At 51.1% G+C, this 13,404-nt stretch overlaps 3 protein-coding genes across 3 annotated transcripts; 1 reads left to right on the plus strand and 2 right to left on the minus strand.

The window, feature by feature from the left end:
• Window positions 1-1,546: 1,546 nt before the first annotated feature.
• GGS22DRAFT_191033 (uncharacterized protein) lies at window positions 1,547-3,108 on the plus strand (the record flags this gene model as incomplete). The annotated part of the gene is made up of 2 exons (XM_047965066.1): window positions 1,547-2,546; window positions 2,618-3,108. The coding sequence occupies 2 exons, from the start codon at window positions 1,547-1,549 to the stop codon at window positions 3,106-3,108; spliced, it is 1,491 nt and encodes a 496-aa protein (XP_047816280.1).
• Window positions 3,109-8,906: 5,798 nt separating this feature from the next.
• GGS22DRAFT_169430 (Nitrilotriacetate monooxygenase component A/pristinamycin IIA synthase subunit A) lies at window positions 8,907-11,006 on the minus strand. Its single transcript, XM_047962322.1, has 8 exons — window positions 10,878-11,006; window positions 10,685-10,825; window positions 10,416-10,620; window positions 10,354-10,366; window positions 10,237-10,296; window positions 9,625-10,181; window positions 9,382-9,559; window positions 8,907-9,319 (listed from the first exon to the last, which is right to left on the minus strand). The coding sequence occupies exons 1-8, from the start codon at window positions 10,933-10,935 to the stop codon at window positions 9,095-9,097; spliced, it is 1,437 nt and encodes a 478-aa protein (XP_047816281.1). The 5' UTR covers window positions 10,936-11,006; the 3' UTR covers window positions 8,907-9,094.
• Window positions 11,007-11,639: 633 nt separating this feature from the next.
• On the minus strand, window positions 11,640-13,272 carry GGS22DRAFT_191035 (nitrilotriacetate monooxygenase component A; the record flags this gene model as incomplete). The annotated part of the gene is made up of 4 exons (XM_047965067.1): window positions 11,640-12,576; window positions 12,637-12,884; window positions 12,950-13,138; window positions 13,186-13,272. 4 exons carry the CDS (start codon window positions 13,270-13,272, stop codon window positions 11,640-11,642), a joined length of 1,461 nt encoding a protein of 486 aa, XP_047816282.1.
• Between the last annotated feature and the right edge of the window lie 132 nt (window positions 13,273-13,404).

Below are 13,404 nucleotides of genomic sequence, written 5' to 3' on the forward strand. Positions count from 1 at the left end.
ATCCATCCACCTCCATTCACCATTCACCACTCGCCATTCACCTCTCTCACTTAGTCAAGCAAGCAGCTAAACGGTGCTAGGTAGCCGCTTTGCTAATACTTCCCACACCCCCCACACTTGCTGATTCGTTCATTCTTGGATCCTCCTTGACATTCTTTTTCCGACGTCGAGGGATCGACCCTGCATGGCAAGTCTTCCACCCCCGGTCCTGTGCTTCCTTCGAGACTCGAGTTCGAAACGGGGTAGGTCAGTCGTTTACTATGTCGCTGTGTAGGAGGTATTTATGTATTTATCGTGGAAAGAGGTACTAGAAAAGGGGTCCTGCGGCGAAAAGATACCGCACTAGCCCTATAAACACGCCATCCCAAAGTCCAAGGTCGGGCTGGCAACCCTGCCCTATTGTGCGAGGGACAGGGCCTCTCAACCCTGGGAAAAAATTAACGGAGGGCAAGGACAGGCCAAGTTGATCTGATCTGTACTCACCAGCTTGATCAGCCTCGTCATTGTAGTGGCGTGAAAAGAAGGCTTCCCCTCCTCTTTCCTCCTCTCCCCGGGCACGCCTCGTCAACTCTTCAGCCACTCTTCAACTTCTACCTCGAACTAACACTGCGTAGCTTAACTTCCCTAGCTCTCGAGCTTGCTATTCGACAGATTTTTCTTCTCTCTTCCCTCTCACCTTAGCCTCCTATTCTCTATTCTCTACCTAGCCATCCTTCGAACTGGCGACCTAGACCACTTAGTTTCTTGCTAGTAACGGTTTCACCTAACATGCCTAGGCAACGGCTCACTTTGACAGCGAGTGGTTACCTCTGATTCGGACGATTCTCATCACGGCTTGCGTAAACGGACCCGGTACTAAGGGCTGTTCCAACTATCCGGTCCAGCTGCCTAAGTTTTCTTCTCAATTTTCATTTCCTTCCTATCCGGTTAGACAGGCAAACTACGGTTCTTGTATGAAATCTCCCAGATCCATACGTTCGCATATTACCTTCTAGATAAGCCCGGTCCTCGTTTACTCCACACTCAGGACGACGTCTACTTTCCGCTTCGGGCATTGCCTAAAACGGCGTCAAGTGGTAGAATCTGTCTATCGGCTCACATTATCGTCCCGTTCCAAGATCTTTCCCACCTGGTGTTTCCCGAGACTTGGAGCTACTTTGGGCACCGATCCTTCCAGGACGTCCAGGGTTCCTCGACCGCTGCTGTGTCGGCGCATGTCCAGTTGCAACGCCCAAAATACCACGCAACAAACTACCACAACTCCTCTCCTCCCCCCCTAGTTAATCCTTTAGAAAGTACTACCCATGTGTCTGGCACCGATCTTCAAATGAGGCTGGGCTTAAGGATCCGAAAGTTCCATAAGCCCCGATCGTATCCTATCCCTTCTCTTAGCTGGCCGCCACCACCAGCTTTCTTATGCAAAGGTTATTCACCACCTCTTTGTTTCCTGTATACACTCTCAACTTCTTGTCGCCCGGCTCTTTTCTAACCCCCCAGCATGCATCCCCACGTCATCGTCTAGTTTCTCTTCGCCTCTACTACCGAGATGATGCTCACATCCAAGCAGCCAGTTCATCACGGGTACCGGCCTGTCCATGACCTACCGACGCCGCCTCGATCCTCGCCCCCCTTGAGTATCCAGGACCCTTTGCAGAAGCCGTATCTAGCTTTCCCGCAGAAGCAGAGCCCATCTACCAAGCCCATGTCAGCGCCTCACCGTGGCCTGCCTCTCCCGGCAGCCATGACATTAGCTCAACCACCACCGCCCCCGGCTCCTGGTCCTCCTCACCCACCAGCCCCGGGGCCACCTTTACATTCACAAGGGCAACCAATCCCTTCACCGCATAGTCAATCGCTTGGTGCATTACCGCCGCCCCCACACCAGAGTTCCGAGGAGTCGATGAGGACCTGGCTAGTGGCAAAGGCCGAAGAAGAGAGGAGGAGACAGGAAGAAGAAAAGACACGGCAAGAGGGGTTGCGCCTAGAACAGAGGAGATTGGAATATGATATGCTCCGAACATCCTTGGATCGCGGTATCCCGCCGCCAATGGTGCCAGTCGTGTTTGCTGGAATGGGCGGCGGAGTACTTCCGCAGGCGGCTCTCGAATGGGCGCAACAGTATCTAATGCCGCAGCAGGCGCATGCAGGACAGATTATGCCATCCCAAGGGGGTTTATCTCCGGAGACCCGGAGAGAGTCTCAACAATACGGAGGACAGCCCTACGGAGTTCCATCGACGCCTGGGTCTGGAACGGGCGCCCAGGCGAGCTTTGTTCCCTATCCAGGACCCGGCTCCCCGAGACCGAGAGCGCACACAATGGGGATGGGTGGAGCTGTAGGAAGACCGTTGGGAGGCTCTGCTCTACCTCGACTAAGTACTGGCGAAGGGCCCGGCGGGCCGTCTGGTATCCCTCACCCAGCACACGCATTAGCGCAGCAACAAGGAGCTCCTCAACAGCAAGAAACCCAGTCACCATCGATATATTTCCATCATTGGCAACCACCGACTACGCACGGAGGCTCTAATCAGCCAGGAACGCCTTCTGGTTTGTCAAAATCCAAAACGAGCAAGTGAAAAAAAGACTTGTCTTGGCTAATGTTGCCTTTGGATAATTAGTGGAATCGCCTAAGAAACGAAAAGCGACCGGTCCCCAGCAACCAGCGCCTCCGCCAAGCCAACCGCGGTTTAGATCACCGCCTTTCGGGCAGCACGGAGGATCAACGTTATCAAACCCCCCTCCAGGTCGACGACGAGGTCATTCACGGCAGAGAAGTGATATTTCATCCTATCGATCTGCAGGACGCGGTCGAATTGAATCTTTCGGTCCTCACAGAGGACTTTCACCTGGCCTCGGGCCGTCGAGAGAGGCCGGTATGGGCGAATCGTCGCAACAGCAACAGCAACCTCGGAGCGGTGCTCACTCGGTTTCGTCGTTGTTATCGGATCAACCGTCGCCACGATATCCTTCGGAAATGAGGGCGCAGCAGGGCGAGAGCGAACGACGAAATTCGCCGTCGACGTCGGATGACAGGTCGCGTGGTGGTGGTGGTGCAGCTGGGGTAGGATCAGCCACGGGCCATCCTGGTCCTGGACGGGAAACTGATTAAGGCGGTACATTTTCGTGTTGGATAATGGCGTCCGACCGCGTTTCAGCCTCCGAGGCGAATTTAGGAGAGGGGGAATTCATGCTAAATTCTAGAAGCGAGCTCAAATCCCACGACAGACAAAATTGGGATGTCCAATCTTGCCTAGATCATCCTAGACGTTTTTAGCACGCGATAATTTAACAACCGAAGAGGGTAGTTTTCCCCCTCCGGTACCGAGATATCGAGATCTCGGCTGAACACGCAAAACGACTACCCACCTGGGTACATATACGCCACACCAACATTGAAAACACAGTCAAGAAGGCAGTCTAGGATGAGATGGTTCGGCTACGACGATCATCTGGAATTCGCTGTAACTAATAGCTCGCATCACAACTGTATTAAATCATCCATCTGCATACTTGGGGACACAACGACGGTTTAAAAGCATTCTACGGTGTGGATAATTTAGGGTCAGGAAAAGAGGACCTGGAGTTTCTGGGCACCGGACTTTTTTTTTCAACATTATTACTTTTTTCATTGGGGAAATTTGCATTTGAGCCTGTACATTACAATAGATACCATGTGAAAAAGGGGGTAGGCGTCTTTAAAGTCGGGGACAAGACTAGGAGTTTAGTCGGGCGGTGTATAGTATACCTAGGTAGCCATAGTCATAGCCATAGTCACAGTCGAGTTCAGAAAGACGGTAACGATCAATCCGATGACGAACTGAAACCTTTACCCACCGCCTCCCGATATTTTTCGAAAACGGATATTAGTATGAACATGGCTTGTCGAGAGGCTCTTGCCGAGAGCCTCATGCAAAGAGACGCAGAGTCACCAGAAGCGGATAGTTTCTCGCGTATCCTAATAGATTACCTCACCTGTTCTTCCGACGGCCAGGAGGTTCGTATTATTACTTGTACATGTACCGTATATTACTAGGGGGACGCTATTGGCTGGGGAGGCTTGACAATTATCGGAGATTTAATGATTTGTCGACTGGTCTTGGTTGGGTAACACGGGAAAGGGCTGGAGATAGCTGGACTTATTAAGCACGACAGCGCGCAGGCGATCGGGAAGATTGGTCGGTTACTTAATATAGGTTCGTCGGTACGGTCGCACAACAGAGAGGTGAGACTCCAGAGGGCTGTACGGAATAAGGTGTTCGCTCGCTAAGAGTTGCAGGTTCGACGATTATTGCATTGAAGGAAAGGAGGAGAAGCGTCAAGTGATTCATAAGCCAAGAGAATGGCTTTCTTATCCGAGTCGTGGCGGCGACACGACTGCAAGCCACATGTGTCACCTACGCCTAGATACGTAGCAATGTCCGGGCTCATATGCACGATACTTGTTCACGTCTACTTACCGGGTACATGCTACATACATACATACATGTCTACCTACATACATACCCACTTACATATTGCTTGCTTACTTACCTCCGACTGCCGTACCCGGACGAGAGGATACGATACGCGAGGAAGGGTGACGGGGGAAACGAGTCGAGGGGAACAACGTAGTTCGATGCAAAGATGCAGAGATGCAGAGATGCAAAAAATACCCGCGCGCCAGACGGCTAAGCAGAGTCTGACCAGATGGTGATTCGCGCCCACACGCGCCCCAACCGCTTATCCCATCAAGCGATGCAACGACATCCGACCTGTATTGCGCCATGTAACCACCACCTCTCATCTGTATTTCCCCCACGGGGGAGATGAGGAGTTCGTACTCCTTTTTTAGGGGGGAGGGGTGGTGGATCCGTGGTTACTCTCCCTTCTTTTTTCCCCATTTCTCACCTCATCCATCATCATTCTCATATCATGAATCCCAAAACGGATATGCAACGGCGGACGACGCATGTAAGGTCATAAACGCGTTTCCGAGAATAGAATAAACATGCTGACGACGGTTTCTAGGTGCTTATGGTTCCGCCTTTGACGCGATTTGCTACTCGCTAGCGTATATCGATGTCGCGATCTAAATCTGCTATTATTAGCAAGATGTGTATGACCGGATTGCACTAAGGAGTAGCTAAGAAGATGCTGTTGTCAACTCTCCACTTCGTCTGGACTATGAGATGAGAATTAATGTCTAAAGTGTCTTTACGAGCTCGAAATAGGACGGGGCCAAGACGGGAATTGCGCAACGGGCAATATTCACGGATCTATAGGTATCATCATCCGCGTATTCGTAAGCTAAGTGTTCTCGAAGGCTTGAGCTTATATCAGCATCGCCCCGACATCGTGGCATAATATCGACGGCACTTGGGGGAACAAGCATGATCAACCTTGCAGATTCACTTTGCTTCACTTTCGCTTCCTTCGCGGCTGCTTGTCAGCCTTTTAACCAGTTTCCGGGGTTAGGGATGGATTGCTTCAGTCGAAAGAACAAAAGCCACAGCATTCTCAATGCCGAGGCAATCCTTCGTGCACGTCCGCATCAAGATATGGAATAATAGTACCTATGGATGTGAGAGGGATTCCTTAGCTAGTCGGCGGAATTCCTGCTACCCCATCAATGCTACTCAGCTTAATCTACCTCGCGGAGATGGACACTATGGGACGATTCCAGGAGGAGCGGAGGCGACTCTGTCGAGCTGGTTATTCCAAATCATGCGACAAGGCATCTTGGATGATCTGCGCGACTCTGCATGTTTGTTTGTTTACTTACCTAGACCTACATGCATACAAACATACATCACGGGCGCCTTCATCCCAGGTTCCTACCTATCTACCTACATACATATCTACATACGTGCCATATAGCCGCTACGAAAGTTGCATATCAATCGCAAGATGCATGATGACTCGCAGTAGCGGCTCGCGCCTTGTGCCTTGAACCATGACGACACGGGGTACAAGTAATCGTAGGAGAAGCGCGCTCGCAGATCAGGGCCTCTTTTGGGAGCTTGGTATGATTCCTTCGAGCCAGAATCGGTCATTTTTCCTTACGAACACTTATCACCTTCTTCCGCATGAACCCAATACCCTAACACAGTACATACATTCTTCCCTATCTACCTACCTGTATAGGTACCTAGTACCTTTTTCCTCTTCTTTATTTAGATTCCCCTTTTTCACTCGGAAATGCGACCGGCGTCATCTGCCGTCCCGTTCACGAGACCGCGGCGGAAATCTCACCCTCAGAACCTTGGTAGAGGGCGATACAGAGAGGGAGAGAAAGAAAATGCTTACGGTAACCTAGATGGTGGTGTGTGTGTGCCGGCACAAGAGAAAGGTAGTATTCTTAGTATTCTTTCGCATCTTCTTCCGCCTTCTCTCGATGACGACGACGCGCAAGCCCCGTGTTCCAAGCGGTAGGTAAGGTAGTGGAGAGGACCCAGACCAAGACGAGTCCGGGAACCACGACCCTCACCGAAGAATAGTAACCAAGATTTCGAGAATATGTCCGTCGCGTCTGCCTAGGTAGATAGTTATTTCCCGGCTGCGTCTGGCCCTGCATGTACGTGTAAGCGTGGATGTATGTAGGTCGTAGACAGGTATAGGTAGGTAACAATAACGCCGGCCGCCTCTTCCGCCGTTACTGTTACCCAAGCCGCTCGCTGGAACCTCCCATCGACATTGGAGCGTGGAGCGTGGAGCGTGGAGTATGGAGCATGGGAAGGGTTGGGACACCCCCTCCTGGCGCCGAACTTGGACGCGACGCGACCACAACAGGCGGCCCGAGACCACCATTACCTACCTACCCATTACCATCGCCATTAGCAACCGGACTCCTTGTGTTTTTTTTTCGCTCAACTCAACTCAACTCAAAACCCACGCAGCAGGGCAAGACAAACATCCCAAACCGGACCTGCGATGCGACGCTGTGGCGGCATGAGACGCTGACTGCATGCGCGACGCCCCGGTACCTACATACATTAGGTCCCTTAGTACGATGTCTGCGACCTGTTACTGCACAGTAGGCAGCAGACCATCCCCATCCCCATCCATCATCATCATCATTACAAGCCTCTCTCCGCGCTCATTCGACGAAGCAGCCAGTACCCCATCTGCGGCAGAAAACGGGACCAACCAATGCCGGGCGCAGCAGCGCCTCTCCGTCGCAGGAGAAGAAGAATAAGAAGGGGGAGAAAAAAAAGCTTGGCTTTGGGTGTTTCTTGTCTACAGGTAGGTAGGTCTTAATAAGAGGCACTTTGTTTGAAACAGCACGTACATATATTATACATAAATACAGGGCAGCCGATGCGACGCTGCGGTTTACATACCCATACATAACACCTAACACCTAAACGCGAAGGTTGGTTGCAGAGACGTTAGAATGTTAGACATACATATGTAGGTTGTTACCTACCTGGGTACTACTGAGCAGCAGCCCGTCGCGGAATGTAGATTCGGCCGTTTTCCGATCCGAATGATGGGTGTTATGTTGTGGTGGTGATGGTTGTGATGGTGGTGGTTGTGGCTGATCTGATATTTGATCGTCGGCAGTGTGATTCCTGCGTGAGCGACATGCCGATTTTCCATCTCAACATCTCCTGCGTATACCTACATACGTCTTATTTAATGAGATGAGTTTCGGAAACACCTCCCCTAGCTAATATACGCCTCTTCTGCCTTGCGCCCTACATACCTACATACCTACCTACATACCAGCTTCCGTATTCGGCAGGGAGGAAAAGAAGAGGCTCAGCGGACGTTTTTTTCCCTTACTTTTCTTTGGCTTTTTTTTCGTTCCCGGTTTCTTTTCTCAGCTCACCTGCCGCGAAAGAAAACACGTGGGTGGCAACGAAAGGAAAGAAGAAAGAATGGCGACGGCGGCGGTGGCGGCGGTCGTAAAACGCACGCGAAATTACTAGGGACGAGAGGTGAAGCGTCCTCATCCCGAATGCGACGAAAGCCCTACGCCCGCTTCCCATTTCCCTTCCCATTCCCATTCCCACAATCGCGTTCTTTGGAAAGCCACGTTCATCCATTCATTCATTACTACAACTCCCGAGAATGGGAGGAGAACCCCCCCCCATGAATCTACCCTAGCAGCCTAGACATATCCATAGCGCGGGAGCGAAGGAGCCCTGCCCGGCTCACTCAGCTGAAAGGATGTGCTCTTACCCTTTTCCCTTTTCTTTTTTCCTGCCCGATTCGGGAAGATGGGGGTTTCCGAATCGGGAGACGGGAAAAGACGCCAGAGGCGTTAGGTAGGGCAGCCACATGTCCCTTCCCGGCCGTGCGATCGTCTGGCGACGCGGTGCCGGTCGTTTTGGGAATGTGCGTGCGCACGGGTCCTGCTAGCTTGGGAGGTACGTAGGAGACATGTATGTAGGTCTTGGAATCGTGCGGTTGGCGGTGGGTACGCACGAGAATCCTGTCGATTTGTGGGAGTGGGCGTAGGGCGCAGTACGGATGTACTATGTAAGATTCGGGAGACGTTAGCCGGATCCTTCGATAGTGGCGTCGATGGAGATCAAGTTACGATGAACGGCGAGGGGGAGGATATCTAGGTACTTAGTTTCGTTGTTTACCTATTTTTGATGCGAGGGGGATTATCGTGAACGCTCCTCTGAATCTGATGAATGTCCTTCGTCGAGTCAATATCGGTTTCTTGCTTTCCCTCCTGCTTAATCGGGCCTCATTGCGTTTTTCTTCCAGTAAGAGTTGGGCATCGGTGCGGCTGTGATGATCGCCCGGTAATGAATCCGTAAGTAAGCCGTATACAACGTCGATTCAAGCCTCGTAATTTGGCATTACGTTTTGTTGGCGGTTGGATGGGCGTTGGCTGCCTCGTATATCCTCCCACGTGTCGGATTTAGATGGAGCACACGATATTGTTACGAGAGGAATGGGATGGAAGAGAATGTGGATTATAGGTTCCTACTACTAACTTCTGTAGGACTTTGGACTTTTGTTTTGTTATCCGACTATACCTACCTAGGTACCTAAGTGAGAATTTACAAGTACATGAACTTTTGTGCCCTACACATCATCAACACTGGAAACCCATTGGTGATATCTCATGACCCGCGTGTGTATTTTCAGGGGTCTTCTTATTCCGGGATGATATGTTGTCCTGGGGGTACGCCCGCCTTCCACCTATACGACGAAACAATATGCTCGTCAAGCGGCCCTGTCTGCCCTGGTTTCTGATAGAAGTTCTCCCTGTAAGTCCCTCCAGGTACGGCGTAGTCGTCCCAGAACAGCCCTCGGCGACGAAGCTCAGGAAGAAGGAGCTCGCTGATGTCTTTGAACGACTGAGGGAACAATGCGTATGCCTAAAATCCATCTATGTAAGAATGCGTGCTTGGTTAAGGGGCAACATCAGTTTAATGCTTACAAAGTTGAACCCATCAACATCTGCCTCGTTGACCCAGACTTCGAGTCCATCAGCCACCTGCGAGGGTGTCCCCACGAATATTGGCCCATTTCCACCGATGGCGACGTGCTCCGCAACAGTCTGCCTTGTCCACTTCGAAGTCCCCGGCGCAAATCGAGCATAGCCCTCGACAGTAGATCTAGAGTAGGTACCTAAAGTTAACACGCAAGAAGGAATAATAGGGGCTTGCATTGACATGCTTACCGCACAGCATTGCTGTCGACCTGTCTCAGCTCTTCCTCTTCCCCATATTTACTCAGGTCAATACCAGTCCAGCCACCGAAGAGGGCCAGGGCTCCCTCATGTGAGGCATATTTTCGGTAGTCGGCCAGTTTGGCCTGGGCCTCCTCTTCGGTACGTCCCAGGATCGCCGTCACGAGTGCTAGGACTTTGATGTTTGTTGGGTCCCGGCCATACTGAGTCTTCGCCAGCTCGCGAACTTCTGCGATGCTTTTGGCGCACACTTCCGGGGCATGGGCTGATACGAAGATCGCCTCGGCATTCTGGGCCGCGAATTGCTTCCCGGCGCGGGAAGTTCCCGCTTGGAGGATCAACGGGGTTCGTTGCGGGCTGGGCTGGCAGATATGCGGCCCAGGAACTGTGAAGTACTTGCCCCGGTGGTTGATCGGTCTCACCAAGTCTGGTTGGGTGTATACACCCTTCTCGCGATCTAGTTTCACCGCGTCATCCCGCCACGATGACTCGAGGAGCTTGTATATGACTTTGACGTACTCCTCTGCTTGTGCATAGCGATCATCATGCTGTCATTGGTCTTTTTAGCGCCGCGCCCCTATTATCGAAGATATATGGTCTTACTTTGGGTTGCTCGGTGAAGCCCAAGTTCTTGGCGGCGGAGTCAAGGTAACTCGTCACAATCTAACATCCATTCAGTCAACTTCTACGTAGAAAATTACATAGGCCGTGTTGACTAACATTCCAACCCAATCTGCATGTAATCAGTAAAAGTTCACCGGGGCCGAGAGAATGGAACATACCGGCCTTTACTCAGATGATCAACCGTAGATAATCGTCTTGCAAAGTGATACGGTTGCTCGTATGTCGTTGAAGCCGTAACACCGAACCCGATGCTCTTTGTTGCAGCGGCCATAGCAGCAATGACAGAAAACGGCTCGTTGACTGGCCATTGAGCCCCTGAGATCTTGGCCGGATCTAAAGAATTGCTATACACATCATACCCCCCTATATTCATGGTCAGTTATTATATTTAGTTAACATTGTTGGCTGCAAGGTAGTTATCTCATACCAAGGACGTCAGCAATGAAAATGCCGTGAAATTTGGCCTCTTCTAATAACTTTGCAAGCTCGACCCAGTGTGATACTTCGTTAAATCGCCATGATTCATCGTCGGGGTGTCTCCATAAACCAGGGCTTTGATGACCACTACCTGATATACGGTATAAGTTGGTAGGCCTTCCTCTTAGGCCGGTTAGACTTACACATCATCACGAAAGCATTGAGCACAAGGCTCTTCTTCGGCTTTGCATCACTACTCATTTCGTCCGATCCTGTTTAATTGTTGCAATATGGGGCATAGAAGTTGATTTACTGACTAAGACTTCAGTCACTGCAGCCGGGGGAACGGGTGATATACCCCCTCGTCTATACCGAAGCTAAACATCTACCTTGGTAGTCGACATCATCACCTCCGAATGCCGGCGACCTTGCCCGCTAGCCGGCACTACGTGATATTACGTCGGTAGCATGTGCGTGCTGCTATCCGCATGGAATGGCGCTCCGACCACTTGGCTGTGATCACGCAACACGACGGCTTCGATCACGCAATAGAGCTGGCGCGGGGTTACCCGTATGCCGTTGCACTGCGATGATCGTCGTACTCCGGTGGAAGGTGAAGATACCAAGCCAATTGGAGATGGGGAATTGATAAGTAATAGCTTTTAATAATTGATAATTATTTTCTGGTTGCTGGGTAGATGTAAGGCATGTTAAGGGCTACCTTAGAACCAGCCCCTATTCTATGAATTGCTTCAAAAACAGTATATCAATCATAATATTTATAATAATCAGAAAATCTCATAGAATTAAGTATAATATATCATTAGAATGCGAAAACGTTTGATTATATTCACTAGCACAATCAAATGGGCCGAATATTGACGAAGCTATCTCAAGCTTCTTCAATCAATTATAATGAAAATTCATAGAAAATGAGCATCTTCAGTTTTTCCTTCTTATGCTACTCATTTCTCCCCCTCCTTCACAGCTTCATCCTCAACATACGGCGGATCCTCCTGATACCGATCATACTTATACGTAGCCCCAACATGATCATCCCTCAACCCACTCTGCCCCTTTCCATAAACCCTCTCTCTCGCCGTCAACCTCTCCCCCTCCTCGGCTGGCTCAGGGTAAACCCCCCGCCTCCTCAACTCCGGAATCAAAAGCTCGACAACCTCCTCGAACGTCCCAGGGGTCGTAACATACCCGATATTAAACCCATCCAAATCGCCCTCCCTTACCCACCTCTCCATATCATCCGCCACCGTCTGCGGGCTTCCCACGGCGATATGTCCTAGCCCGCCAATCGACGCCTTCTGCGCGATCACGCGGGGCGTCCACTGCGGGATGTCCTCGCTCGTCGTCGTGAACGCGTCGAGGATGCTGCGCACTTTATGAGCCTCCAGCGAGTCCGCCGCCGACACTTCCTGGTCCAGCGGGATCTTCGACAGGTCGATCCCCGTCCATCCGCTCACGAGGACTAGCCCCCCGACCACTGACGTGTACTTCTGCAGCTCTGCGTACTTCGCCCGCGCTTCTTCGTCGGTTCGCCCGATTATGGGAGTGTATGTCGCGAAGAACTTCAGAGACTGCGGGTCCCGGCCTTTGGCCGCGGCGAGCTCGCGGATCTTGGTGATTTTGGGCCGCAGGATGGCGGGGGAGTGCGATGATACGAAGATCGCTTCGGCGTGCGTGGCGGCGAATTCGGAGCCCGCGGCGGAGGTCCCGGCTTGGAAGAGGAAGGGAGTCCGTTGCGGAGACGGGTCGACGATGTGGCGCGTGTTCAGCGAGAAGTATTTCCCCTTATGGTTGATGGTGCGGATCTTGTCCGGGTCCGCGTAGCTGTCGTTCTCCGGATCGGGGGATATTGCGTCGTCTGCCCACGATCCCTCCCAGAGCCTATATTTACGTTTCTTTAAGCCTTACCGGATTACATAGTGACGGACCACGATAACTTACTTGTATAGCACCTTTAGATACTCGTCGGCTTGACGGTACCGCTCATCGTGCTCGATGGGATTCTCAAGACCAATGGCTTTGAAAGCCGCTTTTTTCCACGAGGTCACGATGTTCCACCCAAAACGACCACCTGTAAAGTGATCGAGGGTGGAAAATCGCTTAGCTAGCAGAAAAGGGGGCTCGAAAGAAGTTGACGCGGTAATGGCGAAAGATAGATTTTTCGTCACTGCTGCCATCGCCGTGATCGGCTGTTGTACGATGATCAGGTCTTCTTTACGCATGATTGAACAATATTCATAATTAGGTGACCTACTATGGTGGGATCAGTCACCGGCCATTGTGCAGCTCGTCTGATACAGTTGTCCAAGCTCCCCTCATACGTATCATAGCCTCCGTATGTATCGGCGAGGAACAAAGCATTGAATCCTCCTCTGTCTAGCAGTTTTGCTAGTTCTATCCAATATTCAAGTTTGCGCTTTGTAGCTGATTTATCGACGGGGTTCTGATGAATTGTTAATAAAATATCTTGGTAAGGGGTTAGATGCTCACCTTCCATTGACCAGGGGAGAGGTGACCAATGGTGGACATATCAAATGCATTGAGGAAAATCTGCTTCTTTTCCCCTGGGGAAGCCATTTTAGGTTTTTAATTTTGATATATATTGCTAAGAAACTCGTTGTTGCTCAATTTATTCAGAAAGTTGACGATGCCGCTATTGATAGACACTCGTCATACGTTCCGGATGGGCCTAGCTGATGATGATATAGA

The sequence above is a fragment of the Annulohypoxylon maeteangense genome, assembly GCF_022496945.1.
Source record: "Annulohypoxylon maeteangense strain CBS 123835 unplaced genomic scaffold GGS22scaffold_15, whole genome shotgun sequence".
Taxonomy (NCBI): Eukaryota; Fungi; Ascomycota; class Sordariomycetes; order Xylariales; family Hypoxylaceae; genus Annulohypoxylon; species Annulohypoxylon maeteangense.